The sequence below is a fragment of the Rana temporaria genome, chromosome 9 (assembly GCF_905171775.1).
Source record: "Rana temporaria chromosome 9, aRanTem1.1, whole genome shotgun sequence".
Classification (NCBI taxonomy): domain Eukaryota; kingdom Metazoa; phylum Chordata; class Amphibia; order Anura; family Ranidae; genus Rana; species Rana temporaria.
The window spans coordinates 24,984,844-25,004,535 of NC_053497.1; the positions used below are offsets into that span (position 1 = coordinate 24,984,844).

General features: G+C 44.4%; 1 protein-coding gene across 3 annotated transcripts in view; it reads left to right on the forward strand.

Moving 5' to 3' along the window:
- Positions 1-19,692, forward strand: part of ARHGAP4 (Rho GTPase activating protein 4) — a 256,952-nt gene that overhangs the window by 169,755 nt on the left and 67,505 nt on the right. For all 3 annotated transcript variants that reach the window (XM_040322987.1, XM_040322988.1, XM_040322989.1), the window contains exons 6-9: positions 9,781-9,909; positions 9,990-10,211; positions 14,463-14,564; positions 18,322-18,516. In XM_040322987.1, the coding sequence (XP_040178921.1) occupies positions 9,781-9,909; positions 9,990-10,211; positions 14,463-14,564; positions 18,322-18,516 (648 nt within the window). The remainder of the gene's footprint in view (positions 1-9,780; positions 9,910-9,989; positions 10,212-14,462; positions 14,565-18,321; positions 18,517-19,692) is intronic.

The following is a 19,692-nucleotide window of genomic DNA, read 5'->3' on the forward strand; positions in this document are numbered from 1 at the left end:
TAATAATTTACACAGCATTTGTCTTTAAACGGCTCTCCTTCAACCCTTAAAGCACTCTTTTGCCCCCCCCCCCCCTCTCCACACTTGCTATGGTTCCCAGGCTCTACTGTTACTCTGGGACCATGATAAACTGGGTCAGGATAGAGAGCAGGAGAATCTCATTAGCCCCCTTTTGATAACAATAAAGGTTAAAAATAAACAAACGCAGCAATATGTGATATCACTCACTCAAGTGGAAAATATATATATATATATATATATATATATATATATATATATATATATATATATATATATATATATATATAAAATTGCCGTGAGCAATGCGCGAGTGGATGTTGGAGCAACTTGAATTCCCAAACACTGAATAAAATGGTAAAAAAATATATAAATGTAAATGCTTGTTGTCAAAAAAATTGCGACTTTGTACATGTGTGCGAAAAATTATAATTTCCCGCTAGAACACTGATTAAATGAGAGCCAACACTTAATTTCCAGTCTGTATTCAGGACACCTGCAACGACATCTGAAGAGCGCTTTATGGGCTTCATGCCTATGCTGCTTAGCCAGATTGTAGACTTAACAGTAATAGGCCAAAAGTCAGGTTCATTTTTAAACAGGATGACTGATCAGCTGCTGCTGGCAAGAATTCAGTTTCTAGCAGATAACCGTAATGCTTATGTATGTGGTCACTGATCTTCAGGATGTGACTGATTTGGAAAGTTAATGAAATGCGTAAGTCAACATTTTTTTTTTTTTTTCCGTAACTGGGACCAATGCCAGGTTTAAATTTTATGACTCCTAGACATGTTGGTTGTGTCATCCTCTATGATCACAGGCCAAACCGTTCTGTTTTCGCTTTCATATAATAAATAAATTGTAAAGTGGACAGGCTTTACTGATAGTGAGAGTAAACCATGCACAAGGCAGGGACACACAAGAAGAGCCGAAGCAGATTTGTCCTGCACTTTTTGCGGCAAGGCAAACAAACAGTTTTTAATGCAGAAGAGCTTTGTACAGCAAGTCCATAGCATAAAACAAACCAGACATCTCCTTGTCTTAACCTTTACTTGATTCCTGACTAAAAAAGGGAAGCCGTTGGGAGGCACCTTTATTAGTGTTCTGTCAGCAGTCAGCCTTTTCACCCAGCAGCCGGCTCCCACAACAGAGAATGAGAGAGCCCTGAGCATCAACCAGCTCATTTATATAAAGGGGTGTGAACAGCAGAGACTAATAAGGAGGTCTGGCTATCAGATTAGATGGGGACAGGGGTATCCAAACTTTCTAAACAAAGGGCCAGTTTACTGTCCTCCAAACTTTAGCAGGGCTGAACTGTGGCCAGTGGGAGTACATAGATAATGCCTCAGCCTGGGTGGTCAGTGGGAGTAAAAAAAATCCACGGCACCCCTTTGGTTAGGGGGAGGAGGAATAGTGCCCCGTCATTGGTATTGGTGATTACAATAGTGCCCCGATGTTTGTGCCAGTGGAAGGAATAGTGTCCCATCGTTGGTGTCAGTGGGAGAAATAGTGCCCTATCAGTGCTATTAGTGATTACAATAGTGCCCCAATGTTGGTGCCAGTGGGAGAAATGGTGCCCTTTCGTTGGTGTCAATAGTGTTCCATCGTTGGTATCAGTGGAAGAATTTATGCTTCATCATCAGTGTCAGTCAGTGGGATGAATAATATCCCATTGCTGGTGTCAGAGGTAGGAATAGTGTTCCAAGAGCTGGATAAAGGCAACCAAAAGGCTGCATACAGCCTGCGAGCCACAGTTTGGAGACCACTGATCTAGGTAATAGTATATCTAGCAGTAGTAGTAACACTCTACTCATGCTAAATATGTTTCATAACTTATTCAAGCCACTGCTTTGGTTCTAATAGGTAGATCTTATTGTACAAGAAATGGATGGGAGGTGTGAAAGTTATGGAATCATCCTGTTCTAGTTATATAATCCCATCTTTGCGGTCAGGAAAGCTTTATAAGGGTTAAACACGGATGAAGGTGTGAACTGTTGTCAAAATGCCGGGGTAGAGATGTTATAACACCATTCGCTGTGGAAAAAGACCCAACCCCTGTTTATTGATTGTTTCAGTTTGATGTAGATGGCCTGTTTTGTGCAACTTATGAACCAGTAGTCCTCTCTATACAAAATGTGCATCTCATTGTACTCAAAAGAATGTCCCTTTTCCTTCGGGTTTTAGGACTTGACTTGTAGATATTTCCCTTCTTTGTTGGGTAATTTATTTGTTAAGAGGTCTCCTCAATGTGCAGGTCTTTTGTATTCCTCACTATAACTGTATTACATGTAGCGCCCTACTCCTGTTGATCAGGCGCTGCTGTAAATTTAGTGGGGTCCGAGTCGTTATTTGGCTCAGACCAGTGTATTTATGGGCAATTTAGCCTCTGTTCCAGCCATGGCTGTGCTCGTCTACACCATCCACACTCCTGGCAACCAGTGCCTCACATACACCATCCACAATCCTGCTAGTCTGCGTCTCAAATACATGGTCCACACTCCTTCCAACCAGTGCCTCACCTACACCTTCCACACTCCTGCCAACCGGTGCCTCGCCTACACCATTCACACTCCTGGCAACCAGTGCCTCACATACACCATCCACACTCCTGCCAACTCCTTGCAACCAGTGCCTCGTCTAGACCATCCACACTCCTGGCAACCAGTGCCTCGTCTAGACCATCCACACTCCTGGCAACCAGTGCCTCGTCTAGACCATCCACACTCCTGGCAACCAGTGCCTCGTCTAGACCATCCACACTCCTGGCAACCAATGCCTCGTTTATACATAGTCCACACTCCTGGCAACCAGTGCCTCGTCTAGACCATCCACACTCCTGGCAACCAGTGCCTCGTCTAGACCATCCACACTCCTGGCAACCAGTGCCTCGTCTATACATAGTCCACACTCCTACTATACAGTGTCTAATATACATAGTCCACAATCCTGCCAGCTAGTGTCATTGTTAATTGAATCTGTGTTGGGTGGTAAAGTCAGATCTCTTTTCAAGAAGTGCTAATGCTTTGCTCTTGGTGTGCAGTCAATCATTAGAACTTCCTGTATAAAGATTTTGATCTGGAAGCACTAGGAGCTGTGAAAGGTTCATGAGAGGGGCCTTTGTAGTCAGTTTAGTTTAGAAAGAAGGTCAGAATAAACAGACCAAGCAGTTTAAAGCTTAAACCTAAAAGCTCTACTTTTTTTTTTATCTTTGGCATCATTCCCTAATTCTATATAGTTTTCTTAAGCAAATAATTTTTTTGTGAATCTGTTGCAAAATTACCTATACATCCTACCAGCAATATAATTTTCTGTTGCAGGCTGACAAATCTAAACCCCTGCAATTAGAACAGGGTTGTCAGCCTGCCATGTATGCTTCTTCAGTTGCCCGCTGGGCTGCCTATCTGGTATGCTGGAGGCAAGTCAACTGAATGAGCGTGCACAGCAGCCTGACAATAGTGGTGCAAATTTCAAGAATGGCTTATCGTTGTCCGTCTGAAACAGGATTTCTGTATAGAGTGAGGCATGTTGCCAAAAATACTAAAAGATACATTTTGTGTTTACATGCTGTGAACTTTAATGTCTTTAGGGAGATATGTTCCATGTTATTTGCCTGCTTTCATGGACAGCTTTACAATTTCCAGCTGTATATAAAAAAGTGGATATGTTTAATGCTGTGGAAAACAGGCCTTCTTTAGCATGGCAGCATGGCTTAATTTGTACCAGGGTCTAACTTTTCTCTTTTAAATACACCAAAACCTGCATATTTGAAAAGAATGTCTATCTTCACATTTATTTTTGTTCAAAGAAGACTTCCATAATGTAGAAAGTTGACAGCAAAACCATACAACCAAGCACTCCAAACTTTGTCATCCTAGTTGGGATATTGACAGTGGACCCATGTACTGTATATTTTACAGTGATACTAGTGGAGCTTACTTTTAAGGAGTCTACAGAAACCAGATGACAATCTCCTGATATGTCCATTGTCGTTTTTTTTTTTTTTTTCCACTTCAGACTCTACCTCATAGAGTGCATATTTAATGCTCATGTTCTGCGTGCCAGCCCATTGCATCTCTAATTTGGTTTTGCATCATTAGTGTCGCTTTTCTATATGTGGGTTCTTTTTTTTTTTTTTTTTTTCCCTCTCTTTCTCTCTCTTTTTTTTTTATGAGTGTATATATATACGGGTATGTTAACTTTATCTGCTTAGAGCGTAACAGAGAGAGGAAGACATCAAAAAGTATATCCTTCCCAATTTTTACCCCCCCCCCCCTTCCCCTCCCCTCCCCTCCCCCCCCCCCCCCCCGTCTCACCCTAGACGTACTCTGAGACCTCTAGTTCTTTCTAATTTTCTTCTAGGAAATCTTTTAGGTTTCTTCCCTTAACTTTTCTGCGTAACTCCATGATCTCTTAAAGGTCCTCCAATTTTCCCATTTTGTACTTTGTAATATGTTATTACCCTCTAAGCCTTCTTTCAATTCTTCCATTTTGTATGTTTCTTCGACCGCATCGATCCATTCCCAGATTTGGGGGCACTCTGTATCTTGCCACCTCCTTGGGATTAATCTCTTGGCGGCGTTTAAGAGATGCGGTGTAAGTGTTTCCCTATACCTTTTTATGCCTTCTTCTCCCCCATGGAATAGGACAACCCATGGGTCTATCTTTATCTTTTTCATTGTGATCTCTTCCACACAACCCAATATGTTTTCCCAGTACTTTTTTATCTTTGGGCATTCCCACCAAAGGTGAGCCATATTTCCTGGTGATCCGCAACCCCTCCAGCAATCCCCTGTCTGCTCTTCATTAAATTTTTTTAATTTGTCCGGTGTCATGTACCACCCGGCGATACATTTGAAGCACATTTCCGCCGTGCGGCTATCTACCGCGGAAGAGTGTGTCAGAGTCAACATTCTCTCTATTGTAGCCTTATCTCGCTGTGAGCCTAATTCCCTTTCCCACTTTTCAATGAATGGAGGTACACTCCGCTCTCCTATCTTCAGTAGAATCTTGTATAATATAGAAATGGTTCCTTTGGTTCTTTCTGTCGTGCAAATTTTTTCCAGTTCCGACAACTGATCCTCTGATCTCAATGGGTGTGGGAGATCTTGAATGAAGTGGTTTAGCTGCTGGTACCTCCATTCATTGATTTCCATTAAATTTGTATTAAGTTTTAACTCCTGCAGTGTTTTAATGTGATCCCCGTTCATTATATCCCTTAGTTGTGCCGTGTCTTTTTTGATCCAGTGACCCCCTACTTGTGTCTTACCCGGTGCAAAGTAATCGTTATTCTTCAGTGCTATAAGGGGTGAATTATATTCCTTCACAATTTTTTTATAGACTGTGTCCCATATTTTGAGTGCATTTTTTGTTATCTCATGTGCGTTAATATCCAGTGTCCTAAATTGGGGGGGGGGTTCCATATAATCTTATCCAACCTTACCTGTGTTAATTCGTTTTCTAAACGTACCCACCTTTTTTCTGTGTTGACTCTGGCCCACTCCACCACTCTTGTTAACATAACCGCCTCGTGATATCTCCTAACATCCGGAACAGCAAGCCCTCCCTTTTTTTTTGGTTGTCTTAATGTCTGGAGTGATATCCTATGTTTCCTATTTTTCCATATATAATTCATAATTAGTTTATTGAGGGCTGAGAGCAGCGTTCCTGGTAGAGCTATAGGGATCATCTGAAATTTGTATAAGATCTTGGGCATGATAACCATTTTACAATAATTGATTCGTCCTATCCATGATATTGCTCTGTTTTCCACCCTTTTTGTTTTCTTTCTTGATTTCGTTTAACAATGGGATAAAGTTTATCGCATAGGTTTTTTTGATTGATTTAGCTAACAGAATCCCCAGATATTTAAGTTCCCTTACCCAAGCAAAGCGATAATTCTCTTTCAGGAGTTTTTCTTCTGTCTTTCTTATGTTTATACTCATGATCTCTGTTTTAGTGATATTTAATTTAAAGTTTGAAAATTCCCCATATTCATTGCATAAGTTTAATAAGTTAGGAATTGATGTTTTGGGTTCTGTTAAATAGAAGAGGACATCGTCCGCAAAAGCTGCGAGCTTATGTTCCTCCTCTCCTATTTTGGTCCCTTTTATTTTTTGGCAATTTCGGACCTTGGCTAGGAATGGTTCCATTGATATCACGAACAGTAATGGTGACAGGGGGCACCCCTGCCTCGTTCCATTTCTCATTTGAAATGTTTGCGAAAGACTACCGTTTATTTTTATTTTGGCCATAGGGGACTGATATAGGGTATCCACCCAGTTCATCATCCCCTGGCCAAACCCCATATCCTTTAGGGTAGCAAGCATAAGTCCCCAGTCTACCCTGTCGAACGCTTTCTCTGCGTCTATCGACAGGAGTAGACCTGGGGATCCCATTTCTCTCAATCTCCGGATTATCAGAAGTGTTCTTACTCCGTTGTCTCTCCCCTCTCGCCCTTGAACAAAACCCGTCTGATCTGGGTGTACCAATTTAGTCATTACCTGCCTAACTCTCCCGGCCAATACCCTTGCAAACAATTTTATGTCAGTGTTAAGCAAGGATATCGGTCGGTAGCCCGAGCAGCTCCCGATGTCCTTACCTTCTTTTGGGATAACAGTGATGGTTGCCTCGGAGGCCTCCTTACTTAGTTTGTATTTTTTCCCTAGGCCATTAAAGTACTGACATATCCTTGGTAGTAATATCTCCTTACATTTTTTATAATACATTACTGTAAAGCCATCTGGGCCTGGGCTTTTGCCTGAGGCTGAGCTTGTTAATGCTATTTTGATTTCATTTTCCGTGATTGGTCTATCTATCTCCTCGGCCTCTAGTTGACTAATTTTTGAAAGTCTTGCCTCTTTTATCCATTGTCGTTTTGATTGGGGGACCTTAATATCTGTGACCTGCAGTCACTACTGGACAAGCCTTGTAGGCTGGCCAGGTGGGACCTACAGGTGTAGACGGGTTTTTTGTCACGTCCCCCATGTTTCCCTATTTGCTTGTTGGGCGCCAAGTACTGGGTTACATGGAAGGCCTACCCCAAGTTGGTTCCTCTGGGCTATGTTAGGCACTTTGTTACAGGGTCACCTAACTGTACACCCTGGGTACCTTTTGATCTGTGTCATCTTCATCAATGCCCTGGGACACGGATAAGGCTGCCATGGCGAAATATTTGAACTTAAGGCTGGCCTTTTATTTTTAGAGATGAACGTACACAGTGTACACTGACCCTGTAACTGTTCTCCAGTTAACTCTTGGTTCCCTGTGACAATATGTACCTTCTTGGTAATGTGCATTTTGGAGGGACACACTGAACTACATCCACCTGTCCATCCAGCATTTTCCACTACTACTCCCCATTAGTGGAATGGCCCCAGCCATGCGCTCTGCACAGGCTCCACACGTGCACTTAACGTAACTCTTGAACTTCCGTAACTCTGTAGAGGATGTGAACCTATGTGGTGCAATCTGCTCCCGATGCTTTGGCAGACAGACCACGGGCGGAAGGAGTGCCGACATCGTCTCCCTCACTGCTAGAGGCTGTTCCACCTATCACAAGTACACGCTACCAAAAGGCTGCCTGTTAAATTTCTGTTACTCTAGGTAACTCCTTGTGTCTTCACACTACTCCAATTCACACTGTGTATAAGACCCACATTTCAGTTCTTTACTTAAGAGAGTGCAAAATAGACACCTCACAGTCCAACAGATCAAGGCATTATTTTTTCCTAGTTCCCCAACTCTAACTACAGGTTTGTGTGCTGCACCAGGATATCTGCTAAAGTGTAGTCCAAGCAATTGCAGTCCTTTAAAGGCATTTCCATGTAGGTACAAATTGTTCTGAGGCACAGACCAATGCTGGTGTCTTCAGGGCGAACCTCAGGTGACTTTCCATTCAGATGCCGATAGCCTCTTTCTGCTCCTCACAGGTGTCATTCAGCGCCTTCCTCCCTTATGGGTGCTTGATCTCTCTCTTCTGAAAGAGGAAACCTTCTCTCTGGAGCTTTCTTTAGGGGGAAGCCCCAAACTCCCTTGTCTCTCGGACAGAACTCTCTCACACCGGACCACTGTCCCTTTTTATAAAACATAGGATCAGTGGGCCAGACCCAGAGCAGAGCCTGCCAAAATGACCAAAAAGTGGGGAAAGGCATTACCTCCTACCTTCCCAGCCAGGACAGCACCTAACTACTTCAGCCTACCCACAGGCTTCTTGGGGGGTATGGCAATTGAACAGGTTATAAAAAACTTTTCCAATCTCAATTGTTTTCCTTCTAAATAGCCAGTGCTGTTAGCACCTTATCCACCTCTTCATAAAATGAGCATGAATGTTCACCCAAAGAATTGTTATTTTTAAAAGGAACTGTTAGTAGAAATAGATGCCTGCAAGTGGATAAAATAGTGGGTTAGTGGTGCTTGATTCTCAAGGAAAGTCTATTCCCATGGGTTAGCCTAAAGTTAAATGTACGTTAGACCAGGATGGGCAGCTTGTGTATACCGAAGGTTCAACATAAGCAATTCAGATTGGAACGACCTGAAAGACACGAGGGAACATTATAGTAATGGGAAGGAAACTCATACATTCTACATTTTTTTTTGTTCAACGGGTTTAAAAACAACAAAAACAAAAAAAGTCCCAATTCCCCTATACCCACACTCAATGTGGATGGGGGAATCCTTTCCACAGAGGTATTGTATTCTGACGGCGAGGGGAGACCTCCTCACCATCAGAATACACTGATCAGTGCTGCTGGCTGTTGCCTGTGGAACTGATCGATCAGGAAAGACGGTTGTACAACCAGCCTGCCCATACATGGATCGAAATTCAGCCAGTCCTTGCTAAACCAGCTGAAATTTGATCCATGTATGGCTGGCTTAAGAGTCCAAGCATGAATCCTAATCAATTAAAATGGCTTAATACAATTTCATATGTGTAGCCAATCTGCTACCGAGGTTGCGTTGCTGTGGCATTATAACATTATTAAAGCGGAGTTCCACCTAAAAATGGAACTTCCGCTTAACCCACTCCTCGCCCCCTTACATGCCACATTTGGCATGTAATTTTTTTGGGGTGGGAGTGGGGGCTTCAGGAGAAGGGGACTTCCTGTCCCACTTCCTCCTTCCGCCGAGGGGCTGGAAAGGCGATTAGCTTAATCGCCTTTTCACAGCCCCTCCCTGTAGGCGAGCGCCTGTCCAATCGGACAGCGCCGCTCGCGCATGCGCACTGCCGCTCGGGCATGCGCAGTGGGTGCCCAGCCGTGAAGCCGAAAGCTGTCACTACCGGGTGCCCACACTAAGAATGAAGAGGGGCGGCGAGGAGCGGAGCCCCGGCCGGCGCGTCGCTGGAACCGTGGAGCAGGTAAGTGTCTGTTTATTAAAAGTCAGCAGCTACACTTTTTGTAGCTGCTGACTTTTAATGAGCTTAAAAAAAAGGTGGAAAACCCCTTTAACACTTCTCCCAACCCCCAAAATCACCTTTGACCTTTAGCAATATTTTAAGCCTTGATGAAAGGCTCCGTGTAGAAGTATTCTAGAGCCCCCAAACACATGTTGGATAAACATATCAAATATCATTGGAATGCTCAAATTCTTCTCCTCCAACGCTCAACTGCGTATTGTCTATGACAAGTTTCAACTAAATCGATTGCTTTTAACACATATACTTTTTCATATATGTAATTCCTGCAGGTGCTGTGTGTGTTCTTTTTACGGAGTATAACTTGCGGTGAAAAATAACTTTTCATTTTGACTCTTTTGTCCTTCCAGAGGTTGAAAAAGTACCTGGAAAACAGTCAAAAATGCACAAAAGCCCGGAATGAATATCTTATCAACTTGAACACCGTGAACTCCAATCTCAATAATTACTATATCCATGACATTAGTGACCTTATCGACGTAAGTTCCTCCTTTGAAACTAAATTCAGCCCATTTATTGCTTTTTATTTGTTAATTGATTTTTCTCCTTTTCTCCACAGTGCTGTGACCTTGGCTTTCACCTGGGTATGGGAAAGACACTGCGTGTGTATCTGCAGGCTGAAGATCGAGTGCAAACTTCTCGGCAGCAAGGCCTTCAGGCTGTAGAAGGGGCTGTGGACAACTTGGATGCACAGGCAGACAAGAACAAGTTGATGGAAATGCGCAGTGATGCATTCTGTCCCCCAGCACGATTTGAATTTCAGCCCCATGAGGGGGATGAGGTGCGAGATCATCATCTTTCCAGCAGAATATTACTCTATTGCGCTACCTCATGCAGCACTGAGCCTCCTCGGACTCTCAGTGCTGATAACCTCCCACTTGTGATTTCACCATACTTCTATACTTCTGCTCAGAGATTTTACTAGAACCTTTAGGGCTCTTATGCAAGAAACCATGAAGGGCCTACCTGACCCCTTGCCGATGCCCTTACCTCTGAGCCCAGTGGCGGAACGCTAGGGACCGGACGCAAGTGCGACCTTTGCAACCTTGGTTTCATTTTTTTTTTATTATTATTTCAATTTATTTTTATTTACAATATATATATTTTTTAACCACTTGCTTACTGGGCACATATACCCCCCTCCTGCCCAGGCGAAATTTCAGCTTTGTCGCTTTAACTGACAGTTGCGCGGTCGTGGCTTCCAAACAAAATTTACATCCTTTTTTCCCCACAAATAGAGCTTTCTTTTGGTGGTATTTGATCACCTCTGCGGTTTTTATTTTTTGCGCTGTAAACAAAAAAAGAGCGACAATTTTGAAAAAAAATTCAATATTGTTTACTTGTTGCTATAATAAATATCCCAATTTTTTTTTAAAAAACATATTTTTTTTCTCAGTTTAGGCCGATACGTATTCTTCTACATATTTTTGGTTTAAAAAAAAAGTTTTTTACTAGTAATGGCGGCTATCTGCGATTTTTTATTGGGACTGCGACATTATGGCGGACACGTCAGACACATTTTTGGCACCATTCACATTTATACAGTGATCAGTGCTATAAATATGCACTAATTACTGTATAAATGTGACTGGCAGGGAAGGGGTTAACACTAGGAGGCGAGGAAGGGGTTAAATGTGTAGCATAGTGAATGTTCTAACTGTAGGGGGAGCAGACTGACTGGGGGAGGTGACCGATCTGTGTCCCTATGTACAAGGGACACAGCATCTTTCTCCTCTCTCCCTTACGGGACGTGGATCTGTGTGTTTACACACACAGATCCACGACCTTGTCTGTGTAACTGCCGATCGCGGGTGCCTGGCATACATCGCGGCCGCCAGGCACGCGCATCGGCACCTCAGTAATGCGGCGGGCACGCGCGCCCCCCCAGTGGCTGGAGGCCGTACATAGACGGCCTCCCGGCAATTTTTGACCCACCCTGCGGCCGTAAAAAGTCGTACGGCCGGCAGGAAGTGGTTAAGGAGCACCGTTGTTGTTTTTTGGTGAAATATCAGGAATCTAATCGGACCTCTGATGTTTCACCTTTTAGACTGAAAAAGAAGATTGGGCACACAGCCCTCAACTGCACATTAATTAATGGACAGGAATAGCTCTCTACAGAGCCTCTGCCTTCCTTTTACAAACTGAAGCATAGTAAACATGCAATGCTTCAGTTATGAATGGACAGAGACAGTGACCAGTACTGATCACAGAGTCTGTCCATTAAGAAAAAGAAGGGGCCAGTAAATGACACATGTACCTGCCCCTTTTTTCGTTCTCCATCTTGACAAATCCCATGGGATTACGGCGAGATGGAGCGAGCACAGGGGCCCAGGGGCAGCAGAAAGAAGCTGGATAGAAAGGGCAGCATATAGAGGAGCTAATTTTCCTCCTGCAGATGTTAATAGTCTGCAAAAGGGAATGGAGTGTAAGCAGGCATTCAGGGGCTGCAGGAGGAAAATGGAGGTGATCAGTTCCTCCCATATGCCACCCGCCCTCCTATCCAGGTGTACAGGGGGACAGCATGGACCCCCCTGGAGCTTGGGGCCAGGCTGCAATTGTGACTCCTATGACCTCAAAGCACTGTCATTTCGTGTCAATACCACCAGATGGCTGCCGAGAAACTAAGGCAATTTGAGAACCTCATCTCATCCAGTCCTAAGAGCAGGGGTCTGAAACTGTCCTATCCAACGACCAGCCCATACAGCGATAAGGAAACTTGTTTATAATGGCACACCATATATGCTTAGCTGTGATCCCAGAAAACTTGGCTACACATACATTCCAGAGATGAAGCTCAGTAGTCACATATATAGAGGATGAAAAGAAAAACGCTCATTGCACAGACATCCAAAAACTAGAAAATGTATTAAGTGTATGCTAGACATAAAAACTCACATGATGTGAAATGGTAATAAGCAAAAGGAAAGCGTCCAGCGCTTCCTACCAACAAGGTGGCGGCTATAAACTCCATCTGCTCCAGCGCGTCACACGACCCTCAATCCACCCGACATTTAGTCACCAGCGTGCATCTTCAGGGGCATCTCAAGTTATGTGCAGATCTCAGTTATAGTGGGGAAAATAATTATTTGGTCCCCTGCAAATTTTGTAAGTTTCCCCACTTGAAAGAAATGAAGGGTCTATAATTTTTTTATCATACGTGAATTTTAAATGATAGAGACAGAATATCAACCAAAAATCCAGAAAAAGTAATTGCGTTAGTGACTCAGCTACTACATTGAAAAAGTAATTAGTTAGTTATAAATTACTTCTCCGAAAAAGTAATTGCGTTGGTGACTCAGTTAATACATTGAAAAAGTAATTAGTTACTCAGCAAATATGTATAATATGTATGCAAATATGTATAAAGGGCTCTCGCGCCTCCATGTGAAAAAGAGGCGATAATGAATAAATAAAAAATTGCTGCTCAATCTAAATGTATATAAATATAAGTATATTTAAATACCCAAGTGAAATGAAAAAAAGAGTGATAAGCGCAATAAATAACAATGAACACAACCAGTGCTGAATGTAATGCTGCAAGTGCTAAAATGTGCGGATAATAATCCTATATTGCTAAAAAAAAAAACAAGTGGTAATAAAGTCCCATGGATTAGATGATAAACATGATCTTCATAAATGCATGGGCCTTCTTGTGCTATCAATAGAAAATGTCTGGTGGTCCTAGTTACTAGAGTATTGGCCTCACAGTAATATTCAAAGCTGATAATGGCTCTAATGTTGGCAGCCTCAAAGTTGCAAAATATTAAGTTAATACTCCAAACTGGTAGCAGTAGATTTTTCAGTAGAAGTACCCCAGTTAACATGGATCCTTAAAGTACCTATATTGTTGGATCATATCACGGATCACTGCGGTGGTAGAATTAATATTTGGTGCCATGCAATCCAGTCACAGATACAGTAACAATCTGAGTAATGAGGTCTCCATGCCATGTCCATTCAGCAGCAGTTGCCCATAATCTCAGCTTCACAAAATTACATTTACCGCCACTAGATGGCAGCAGAGCGGGACGTCACAGACACTCCTGCCCGCGATCCAAGCATTGGCCAGCAGTGTGCTGTCATGATGGACATCACAGTGGACCAATGAATGCGATTCGCGACCGGGACGTGATGACGGGTCACGTCATGCACGGCTGGCCCCTTCAAAACGGGAGTCAAAGCGCGCCAAGCGTGATGTCGCGCACAGGCGCGCTTTGACTCCCGTTTTGAAGGGGACAGCCATGCACGACGTGACGCGTCATCACATCCCGGCCGCAAATCGCATTCATTGGTCCACTGTGATGTCCATCATGACAGCACACTGGCCAATGCTGGGATCGCGGGCGGGAGTGTCTGTGACGTCGCGCTCTGCTGCCATCTAGTGGCGGTAAATGTAATTTCGGTAACGCCGCCCAAGTAATGGGAACAGCGTTGCCGAGAGGGGAAGAGTAATCGGGTAGATTACTCGTTACCCTCAAAAGGGGCATCGTTGGGTAACGGCGTTTATTTAAACGCCGTTACTTACAACACTGTCTCAAGGTAGTTGGGACACAGTCACCAAACAATTGGTAACACAATACACCGCCATGAATTGAAATCCTGAAGTGCCTGCAAGACACATGTTTGTCTGAAGTTTGCCAATGAACATCTAAATGATTCAGAGAAGGATTGGGAGAAAGTGCTGTGGTCAGATGAGACCAAAATTGTGTTTATTTTACTCACTGAACAGTAACTTAATTTATAACATTTGTATCATGTGTTTTTCTGGATTTTTGGTTGATATTCTGTCTCTATCATTTAAAATACATCTATGATAAAAATTAAAGACTATTAATTTCTTTGTAAGGCAGGCAAACATACAAAATCTGGAGGGGATCAAATAATAATTTCCCCCACTGTATTTGTAAAAGTCATGCACCCTGTTGGCCAAATGTTTATTTATTTTGTTTTATGTCAAACTGAGAAGATCAATCTGGCTGTTTTGATTGGTTTTAGGAACATTTATGTTTATATTCCCAATATCTGTCTACAGGTAACCGAGGTTCGATCTGAGCCATTGTTCCACCAAGAGTTAGTCAGTCGGTTCCGGCACATTCAGTCCAGACTGGAAAATGAGAATCTGGAAACAGAAGAGGTAATCAGAATTTCATGACATTTTTTGCTCACCTTCTTATTTATTTAAAGTGTAACTGAAGGCAACATTTTTTTTTTGTATTGGACAGAGTGGAGAGGGATTAGAACACTTGCTAGTTTTTATTGGGCCCCCGTTAGGAAGATTCACCCTCTCTATTTGGCCTCTTTACCATTATCATCGAAAGTAAAAGAAAATCCCAAATGCTTGGTTGAAGAAGAATTCAGATTTTCACCTCTCCTACTGCTCGTGTTGTAGTAGTTAAAGAGGAGTTCCACCCAAAATGGAACTTCCTCTTAACCCACTCCTCTCCCCCTTACATGCCACATTTGGCATGTAATTTTTTTGGGGGGGGAGTGGGGGCTTCAGGAGAAGGGGACTTCCTGTCCCACTTTCTCCTTCCGCCGAGGTGCTGCAAAGGCGATTAAGCTTAATCGCCTTTTGGCAGCCCCTCCCTGTAGGCGATCGCCTAGGACACGTCAGGTCCTAGGTGAACGCCTGTCCAATCAAACAGCGCCGCGCGCATGCGCAGTGCCGCTCGCGCATGTGCAGTGGGTGCCCAGCCGTGAAGCCGAAAGCTGTCACGGCCGGGTGCCCACAGTGACAATGAAGACGCCGGCCGGGGAGGGGGGGAGAGGAGCGGACCCCCGGCCGGCGCGTCGCTGGAACGCTGGAGCAGGTAAGTGTCAGTTTATTAAAAGCCAGCAGCTACACTTTTTGTAGCTGCTGACTTTTAATAAACTTAAAAAATGGGTGGAAAACCCCTTTAAGAGAAATCGCTGGCTGAGGAATCCCTCTAGAATGGTTGGATTCCTGGTTCTCGGCGCTCAGTTGTTGCCCCTGCTGCCCTCTACATTATTACAGTACCAAGAAGGACAAAAAAAAATCTGACTTAAAGTGGAGTTCCACCCTAAAAAACATTTTCACTACCAGACTCCTGGAAACACATAAAAAAATATTTGTAGGTAAAATAATTTTTTTACTGACCAGAATCACCCTTTTGCTATGTAGTCCTCCTAATCTGGCACTTCCTGGTCTGTGGCGCTCTTAGGTCACTTCCTTTCTCGCCTGTGCTCCTGGGAAATGATGACACACTGTGGGCAGTGCTGTGATCAAAATTTGCGTTATTTCCAGACAGTAAATGACGTGATTTAGGGTGGATAACAGCGCCGAGATGTGTTTATGTTGCCATAACAATGGGGTGGGACCTTCCTCCATCGCCGCCCCTAGAAACAGACGGTGCTACGTCTGCCGGTGAATCGCGAATGCGCGAGATCTGGTTACCCAGCATGCACCTCTCCAAAGCAAACCAGGAAGAGATATCGTTTGGGCTTCACATGCCCACTATCATGATGGCAACGGCCACAACAGGAGGGAGAATAAACTCTATTGAGTAAGTAATTTATATTTTTAATAAATACGTAATGAACTTTGTATAATAGTTAATGTATTTAATTAGTAATAATGATAGAAAATAAAAAAATATTTTGGCCTGAACTCCGCTTTAAAGGGTTACTATGGGCAAAAAAATGTTGCTTTAAAAAAACAAACATGTTGTACTTACCTCCACTGTGCAGTTAGTTTTGCACAGAGTGGCCCCAATCCACGTCTTGTGGGGTCCCTCGACGGCTGTCTCTGGTCCTCCCCGTAAGAACTCGCCACATTCATGCGAGAGAGCTCGCATGGTGGCGAGTCCTTGCGGGCGCGCTCCCCGTGATACAGCGAGCAGCCATAGCTGTATCACTCGGCCCAGCGCCGCGTCACTGGATGTGATTGACATCCATCTGCTCTAGCCAATCTGCGGCCAGGCTAAGCGCCGAAGAGGATCGCGGGACTTTCGAGGGGTCAGGTAAGTATAACGGGGGGCCAGGGGGGGCCGGTATACTCTGAAGTTTCTTCACCTTAATGCATAGATTGCATTAAGGTGAGATTTTTTTTTTACTTTACAACTCCTTTAACCACTTGACCACTGGGCACGTAAACCCCCTTAATAACCAGACCAATTTTCAGCTTTCGGTGCTCTCACAATTTGAATGACAATTACTCAGTCATACAACACTGTACCCAAATGAAATTTTCGTCCTTTTTTTCACACACATAGAGCTTTCTTTTGGTGGTATTTAATCACCGTTGGGTTTTTTATTTTTTGCGCTATAAGAGAAAAAAGACTGAAAATTCTGTAAAAAAAAAAAAAATTTCTTTGTTTCTGTTATAAAATTTGGCAAATTTAGTATTTTTTCTTCCATCTTTTGCATAAATGTGAAAGATGAAGTTACGCCGAGTAAATAGATACCCAACATGTCACCCTTCAAAATTGCACACGCTCGTGGAATGGCGCCAAACTTCGCTACTTAAAAATCCCCATAGACGACGTTGCAGGGTATTGCGGAGTATTGTGGGGTATTGCGGGGTATTGCGGGGTATTGTGGGGTATTGCGGGGTATTGCAGGGTATTGCAGGGTATTGCGGGGTATTGAGGGGTATTGAGGGGTATTGCGGGGTATTGCGGAGTATTGTGGTGTTTTGGGAGGCATTGCGGAGTTTTGCGGGGCATTGCGGAGTATTGCGGGGCATTGCAGAGTATGGGGGCATTGCAGAGTATGGGGGCATTGCAGAGTATGGGGGCATTGCAGAGTATGGGGGCATTGCAGAGTATGGGGGCATTGCAGAGTATTGCACAGGGAGGGATCGATGGCTGGATCTGTGACTACATGTGTCACAGATCCAGCTGCTGCTGCTTCCGCTCTCTCCCCTCTCCTCTCTCACACTGTACCGTTCGGTACAGAGAGGAGAGGGAGGAACCGGCTTCATCACATGACGCCGGTTTGTTTACTAGTGATCGCTCCGTCATTGGACGGAGCGATCACGTGGTAAACCGCCACTGTCAGCGGCAATTTACCGTGATCCATGATCAGTCGGGTCCGGAGGACCCGGCGATCACGAGAACTCCCGTGTGCGCGCCCCACAGGGCGCGCGGGAGCGCGATTCTGGGAGGACGTACATTGACGCCCTCCCAGAGTTAAGCAACCGCCTTGTAGACGTATTTTGTCTATAGGGCGGTTGCTAACTGGTTAAGCCAATTGAATGCGTATGCTCAGCACAACATGGGCATTCGTGTAAAGTGCCCCAAAATATGCAGACAAGATATATAGTACACCAACATTTTTTCACTCAAGTAATTCTTGGCATTTTTTTTTCAATACTATTTAAAAAAGTGAAGGCTGGCCTAGGTAGTCCGATCCAATAGAAAGCCTACTGGAGCTCAAATTGCTAAAAAAGTTAATGCAGGTTCTGATAAAAAGGTGTCAGAACACAGAGCATTGCCATTTGTTGTTGCTACAATGGGCACGTGAGCATCAGAACTGGACCACAGAGTAATAGAAGAAGGTGGCCTGGTCTGAAAAATCACATTCTCTTTTACATCATATGCATGTCCATCGCTTCCTTGGGGAAGAGATGGCACCAGGATGCACTATAGGAAGTCTGATCCATCGAGGCCCCACCTTACAGGCCTTGAAGAACGGCTCAGTGCCATCTACTAATGGCTTGGTGCTACCTACTGATGGCTTGGTGCCAGCCTTGCTTGAGACCACAACATACCTTCAGAAATGTCCATGCCGCAATGGGTCAGGGCTGGCTCAATATTAGGTGACTGGTGATAATGTTATGGTTGCTCGGTGTATGTCCCATATTCCATTCTGGCCCGGACAAGTGAATTTAAATTTATCTCTGTAATTTTTCCTAACTTTTCTCCTTAAAGGTGAATAAGACCCTTAAAGCTACTCTGCAGTCTCTGCTAGATCTTATCGGATCCGATGACTATGACCTATCAGATGCGTTCCAGTCCAGCCAGTCTACAGAATCTCTTAAATCCACTGGATCAGACACAAGCAGTAAGACAAGCACAGCTAAGAGAAGAGCCAACCAGCAGGACACAGAGACCTTCTATGTTTCGGTGAGAACAGAATGGGTTGGATGATACTGGGCTTGTTGTGTGATATGTGTGTAGGATTGCCAATGCATCTCTTTAATGACTGACACACATGAGTTACACATGTTCCGCGGCAGGATGTAGGCATTCAAAGTCAGTGGCGTCACTAGGGTTGGTGTCACCCGGTGCGGTAAAACATGGTGTCACCCCCCCTCTGTCTAGGCTGCCCAGCACCAAGCAGGCAGCGCACAGGCACGGGGCGCACCCCAAACCAGCCCCTGTAAATGATAGTATAGGGCAGTATAGTGGCAGGTTAGGGTAGTATAGAGTGGTATAGTGGCAGGTTGGTGTAGTGGGGTGGTATTGGACAGGTTAAGGTTGTATGGGGCATGTTGGGGTGATATTGGGTAGTTTGGGGTGGTATAGGGCAAGTTAGGGTTGCATAGGGCAGGTTGGGGTGGTATAGGGAAAGTTAGGGTGGTACAGGGCAGGTTGGGGTGGTATAGTGCAAGTTAGGGTGGCATAGGGCAAGTTGGGATGGCATGGGAAAGGTTGGGGTGGTACAGGGCAAGTTAGGGTGGCAATGGGCAGGTTGGGGTGGTATAGGGCAAGTTATGGTGGCATAGGGCAGATTGGGGTGGTACAGGGCAAGTTAGGGTGGCACAGGGCAAGCTGGGGTGGCATGGGAAAGTTTGGGGTGGTACAGGGCAGGCTGGGGTGGTACAGGGCAGGCTGTGTGGTACAGGGCAGGCTGGGGTGGTATAGGGCTGTTTGGGGTGGTACAGGGCAGGCTGGGGTGGCACAGGGCAGGCTGGGGTGGCACAGGGCAGGCTGGGGTGGTACAGGGCAGGCTGGGATTGCACAGGGCAGGCTGGGCATGTCAGCTAAAAAAAAAAAAAAAAAACGGGATGGAGTCACCCCTCTAGCGGGTGTCACCCGGTGCGGACCGCACCCCCCTAGCAACGCCTCTGTTCAAAGTTCTGATCAAGGCTTTTCATAGCTCCAGACAAAATTGGAAATCTCATCTTACGATAAAAAGGAAAAGCCACTGTCTGTAACATTATCTTGCCCTATAGTTTTGTTCTGTGGTCTTTGTAGATTTTTTGAAGGGGTGACCAATCCCTAAAAATGCTGGTGATGGCTCTTTCCCCTCCATTTATTGACACAAGTAAAATGTATTCATTGAAAAGCGACTTCCTG